The 4,664-nt window shown below is 59.8% G+C and overlaps 4 protein-coding genes; 2 read left to right on the top strand and 2 right to left on the bottom strand.

Annotated features, from left to right (window-relative positions):
- CHC_T00010270001 (polyunsaturated fatty acid elongation enzyme) overlaps nucleotides 1-125 on the bottom strand; it is a 1,606-nt gene extending 1,481 nt beyond the window's left edge. Inside the window, exon 1 of the mRNA XM_005710555.1 lies at nucleotides 1-125. This exon is cut by the window's left edge and continues 1,402 nt beyond it. Coding sequence (XP_005710612.1) covers nucleotides 1-125 — 125 coding nt within the window.
- The window catches only part of CHC_T00007133001 (hypothetical protein), a 1,617-nt gene extending 819 nt beyond the window's left edge, over nucleotides 1-798 (top strand). The window contains exon 1 of the mRNA XM_005710554.1: nucleotides 1-798. This exon is cut by the window's left edge and continues 819 nt beyond it. Coding sequence (XP_005710611.1) covers nucleotides 1-798 — 798 coding nt within the window.
- Nucleotides 799-886: 88 nt separating this feature from the next.
- CHC_T00007132001 (hypothetical protein) lies at nucleotides 887-2,165 on the bottom strand. XM_005710553.1 is given in 2 exon segments: nucleotides 887-1,250; nucleotides 1,251-2,165. The coding sequence occupies 1 exon segment, from the start codon at nucleotides 2,163-2,165 to the stop codon at nucleotides 1,251-1,253; it is 915 nt and encodes a 304-aa protein (XP_005710610.1). The 3' UTR covers nucleotides 887-1,250.
- A 256-nt stretch (nucleotides 2,166-2,421) lies between these two features.
- Nucleotides 2,422-4,398, top strand: CHC_T00007131001 (hypothetical protein). XM_005710552.1 is given in 2 exon segments: nucleotides 2,422-4,353; nucleotides 4,354-4,398. The coding sequence occupies 1 exon segment, from the start codon at nucleotides 2,422-2,424 to the stop codon at nucleotides 4,351-4,353; it is 1,932 nt and encodes a 643-aa protein (XP_005710609.1). The 3' UTR covers nucleotides 4,354-4,398.
- The last annotated feature ends 266 nt before the right edge of the window (nucleotides 4,399-4,664 follow it).

Raw genomic sequence — 4,664 nt, 5'->3', positions numbered from 1 at the left:
GCCGCCCTGCTCCTTTCCGCCGCCCCGTCCCTCCCCGCCGCGGCTGCTGCGCGCGCCGAGCCGGCGGCGGACGCCCCGGCCGCTGCTGCCGCGCCGCTGGTGCGCGTGACGGACAAGGCCCGCATCCTGACGACGGGGCAGGCGGCGTCGCTGACGGCGCGTCTCGCGGCGCTGGAGGCGTCGACGTCGCTGCGTCTCCTCGTCTACACGCGCGGCCCGTTGGGCGCCTACTCGCCCGAGGCCAACATCCGGTGGGCGCGCCCGCCGCCGGGCGTCGTCGTGGTCGCGGTCGACGCCGCCGCGGGCAACGTCCTGTCGTTCTCGGTCGGCCCGGACGTGTACGCACGCCTCCCCGCCTCGTTCTGGCTCGAGGCGTCCAACCGCTTCGGCAACGCCTTCTACGTGCGTGAACACGGCTTGGACGCCGCCCTGCTGCACGTCGTCGCCGCCGTCGAGCGCTGCGCGGTCCCTGGTACCATGTGCAGAAACGTCCCTGGCGTCAGCGACGACCAGTGGACCGTCAGCGTCGTCAGCGCCTCCGCCGCAGGGTGTATCGCAGGCGCCGCGGCTCGCACAGGCGGCAAGAGGCTCAACCTCCCGTTCGTCGCGCTGTTCGCCCCGCTGTGGAGCATCTTCTTCGTCAGCTTCGGCGTGGGCCCCATCGCTAGTAGGGGGCCAGGCGTCGACCTGCAGCTCGCTACCACCGTCGCCGCCTTCGTCGTGTTTGCCGCCGCCGTGTGGTGGTGGATTCCGACTAGGTTTGGCGCCCCGGGGCAGGAGGACGAGTCTCCGATGTGACGACACCCGCGCACGCACGCCCCAACCGCCGCTTTTCTGCTTCACTGTCGACCGGGCAAGCGTCACATACTTGCCCATCGAATCGGTGCCAACAACGCATCAAGTTTTGTTTCCTACTTGCATAGTAAACTATTTTTTCAGCGCCAACGCCTTTCCGACTTGACGCTTCTTTACTGCAGCCATCGCCTCCGACCTTGCCAGACACTCTTCGCGCGAACATCTCGCACGCCCCCCGTAAAGCGATGAAGTCTCCGTTCCGCACTCACCCAAGGGCATTCATTTATACACAATAGCCTCCCCCCCCCCAGGGAATTTGCGAATATACCTCGCACTCCGCCCCCATGAATCTCCCAGAGCAATAATCCTTATATTATAAGGAATAGAAGAGGCTTACACTCTTTGATGACTAAAACGCACACGACTCTCGCCTGATACATTTGGCAGAGATGACGTTAGTTTGCAGATTTCACTAGTGGTTGGAGCAAAGTGTCAAGTTCCCCAGAGTCCTTCATGGATTGCACGATATCTGCGCCTCCAACAAAATCACCATTGACGTAGAGCTGCGGAATAGTGGGCCATTCCGAGAACTTCTTGATCTCTTCCCTCAGCCCGCGATTTCTAATCTCATCCAATACATCCATACAAACAAACTCGTTTCCCAGCACGCTGTCCAACATCTCCACCGTTCGCTTACTAAACCCGCATCTCGGCTCTTCCCGCGTGCCCTTCATGAACAGCAGCACCTTATTCTCCCTCAGAACACGCTTGATTGCCGACCGCACCATTTCTGGCTCCGTATTGGGCGGGAAATAAATGTCAGCTGTGCGCACGAGCTCTTCCTCCCTCCATATCGGCGCGGCGTCGCCGTTCCCTGGCGGCACGCCCGGGCCGTGCTCAAAGTGCGTCAGCACCCAAGTCTCCGCAATGTCGCCCAGCGGCGCCTGCTCGACCGTGTCCACCAAGATCATGCGTACGGCAAACACCAGCTTGGGGTCATTGATGATGGTTATGTGCGTCGCGATGGCGGCGCCGACGTCGCGTACGGCCGCGACATACTGCAGCTCCGCATTGATCGAGTACACGCCGTAGACACCGGGGCGGTGCCAGTGCTGCGGCACTAACGCGGCGTCGCCGGGGATCCGTTCGGCGGGCAGGTCTTCAACGTTTCCGAGTTGGGCAGTCGGTGAGCGAATGGAGTCTGGAGGGAGTTGCGGGAAGCGCGGTGTTGGTCGCTGACGGTGAAATGACACTGTGGAATGGCGCACGAGAGGCACCCGCGACGCGGTGAACGAGGAGAGAGTGGCGGAACCGCGCTTGGAAGCTACCAGTGCAATTGACGCGGAGAATGCCGGAAGACGTTGGGCCATCTTTGCGGCGCTGATGTGAGAGTCGAGTAGATGGCCGGCGGGAAACTTGTCGGGAAGGGGAGGGAGATCAATGATGGCGCGGAAATTCGGAAATTAGTTTCCCCGTTTTTGTTCAATTCTGATAGGTGCAATATTGCTCCTTTTCGCCCGCGCCCGCGCCCGCGCCCGTAACTGTCTTAGAGTTATACTGCCAGCGCCGCCCTCTCCATATCGGCCCTGTTCATGTGAACACCCCCCCGCAGCCCTGGTCTGCGGGATGATGAACTCGCTCACCGATGACGTGCACCCGTTTGCCAACCGCGAAAAGCTTCCTTCCAACGCGCCGCGCACTGGCCTACGCCCGCCTCCTATGCCCGCACGCCAGTACGGTATCGACCTCAAGCATGCCGAGCAAATAACCCGTCGCCTGCTCCTGGCCCCCACCACCCTGCCCACCTACACAGCCCTTCCCTCCGTCCCTAATCTCTCCCCCGCCCAGCATCGCTTCCTGTATGAAGACGGCTTCGCCTCCCTCCCCCCGTCTCTAGACCCCGCCTCGCGTGGAAAGCAGAAAAAGGGCAAGGACGCGTACGGCGTTCCGCACGCCCGCGCCTCGAAAAAGCGGTTCCAGGTCGCCAACCTCGTCGCCGCCGTCTGCGCCCTCATTCCCACCCCCGATGCCTCCAACAGTAAATCCCGCCGACGAAAGGGCATGCCCCGCCTGCTAGACCTGTGCGGCGGATGCGGGCACGTGGGCCTCCCGCTCGCTGCCCTCTTTCCGCACTGCCGCGTCATCGTCGTCGACACCAATCAAATTGCCCTGGGCATCGCCGCCCGCCGCGCCGCCGAGGCTGGCCTGAGTAACCTGGACACCCTGGAAAGAAACATCGAGCAGCTGCAAGGCGTCCCGTTCGACGTCGCCGTCGCCCTGCACGCTTGCGGCGGCGCCTCGGACACCGTCTTGGCGGCCGCCGCTGGGGCGGGGGCCGCCGTTGTCGTAGCACCATGCTGTGTTGGAGGCGTCGTGGCGAAGAAGGGATCTGTGACGGGGCGGGCTTCGGGTGCCGTTGTGAGGGATCCAGCGTCTGCTGAGGGCGCTGCTATCGATTGGGATGTCGCGCGTAGTAGCTTGTTTCGAGGGCTGCTTGCAGAAGCAGAGTATCCACGCTTGGCCAGGGCAGCGGATTTTGGGGAGCAGCTGCTCGAAAGAGATGGTTGGCGCCGCGTCGCAAAGTCTCTTGTAGAACAGGACCGCGCTTTGTGGATGGGCGAAATGGGATACGGGGTCCGCGTTGTCAAAATGAGGCCGCTCGATTGCACGCCGAAGAACGATATGCTAGTTGCGTGGCCAAGGAAAACTTTGGGTGAAGAAGATTCAGGTTTTGGAAGCGATGTAGGATGGGATCTAGATATAGACGCAAACATGTTTCTGGCGGACGTTAGAGATGAGAATGTCATGAAAGGGTTGGGAATGGCAGAGGTCGCGGAGGTCGAAAGCATACTCCGGGAGCAAGTCTTCTCCGAGGACTCGACTGGACTGCACCATTTTCCAATGGGTCTCGGAAAGAGAAAGAGAAAAGTCATCCACGCGGTCGCCGAGTCCATGGGCTTATGGCACGGGAGCATAGGAAAAGGGGCACAACGATACGTGAGCGTGCGTCGGACAGCGTCGTGGCCACTCTTCTTCGACTATTTTTTGGGAATCGGCGGCCCCGAGATCGAGAGGGTTTGCGCCTCGCTAGTAGAGAAGATTCCTCCAGCTTGTGCAGAGAGACGCGTTCACATGCGCGGAAACCCCCATCATATCACAATTATTCGCCCACCAGAGATCTCCCATCTTTCCAACTATTACAAGCATGGCAAGCAACGGCTTCTCAGCAAAGCGTTTGAATCGTTGAAGCATTCAACCATGCAAATACTCGGAGTGGGACGAGTACGAGGACCTACGAAAAGGACGAAAAGAAAATCTTCTGCGCTTCCGGAGAGCACAGTTGCGAAAGGCGTCGTTGTGGAGCCGGCACTGGCCGAGGCATACTTCGTCGTTGTTGAGTGGCCAGCAGGTAATGCACTCCGCACAGAGCTCGGCCTGCCGCCCATAGACTTTCATATCACTCTCGGCTTTAGTGTGAAAGACATTCACGATGTTCGGAAAGATCGAAGCACACTTGTATTTAACCACGAAGCAAACTTGCCACTTAGGCCATTCTAACTAGATTAAACATACCTAAAGTTCCTACGGGGAACCAAAACCCAACGCCAACAGTCTAAAAATAAGAAGTGCCCTGAAGACTACTCGGCCACTGAGGTGGTCTCAGTCGGTGCGCGCTTTGCTTGCAACGTGATACTTGGTACGAAAGTAAGCAAGTATTGCGATAGTTCGACCACTCTACCGTAGAACGTATGCATTGTATGATTTTTCACGTCGAGGAGATGAAAACTGCGACTAGGGCTTCGAGTTTGGCTCAGCCTCCGGCGGGCTCGCCCCCTCTGGAATCATCTTATGCGCACCGGAGAGTGACG

Source organism: Chondrus crispus, genomic scaffold (genome assembly GCF_000350225.1).
Source record: "Chondrus crispus Stackhouse genomic scaffold, scaffold_62, whole genome shotgun sequence".
Taxonomy (NCBI): Eukaryota; Rhodophyta; class Florideophyceae; order Gigartinales; family Gigartinaceae; genus Chondrus; species Chondrus crispus.
Note: the sequence above shows the minus strand (reverse complement) of the source record. Positions and strands in the feature narration are given on the sequence as shown.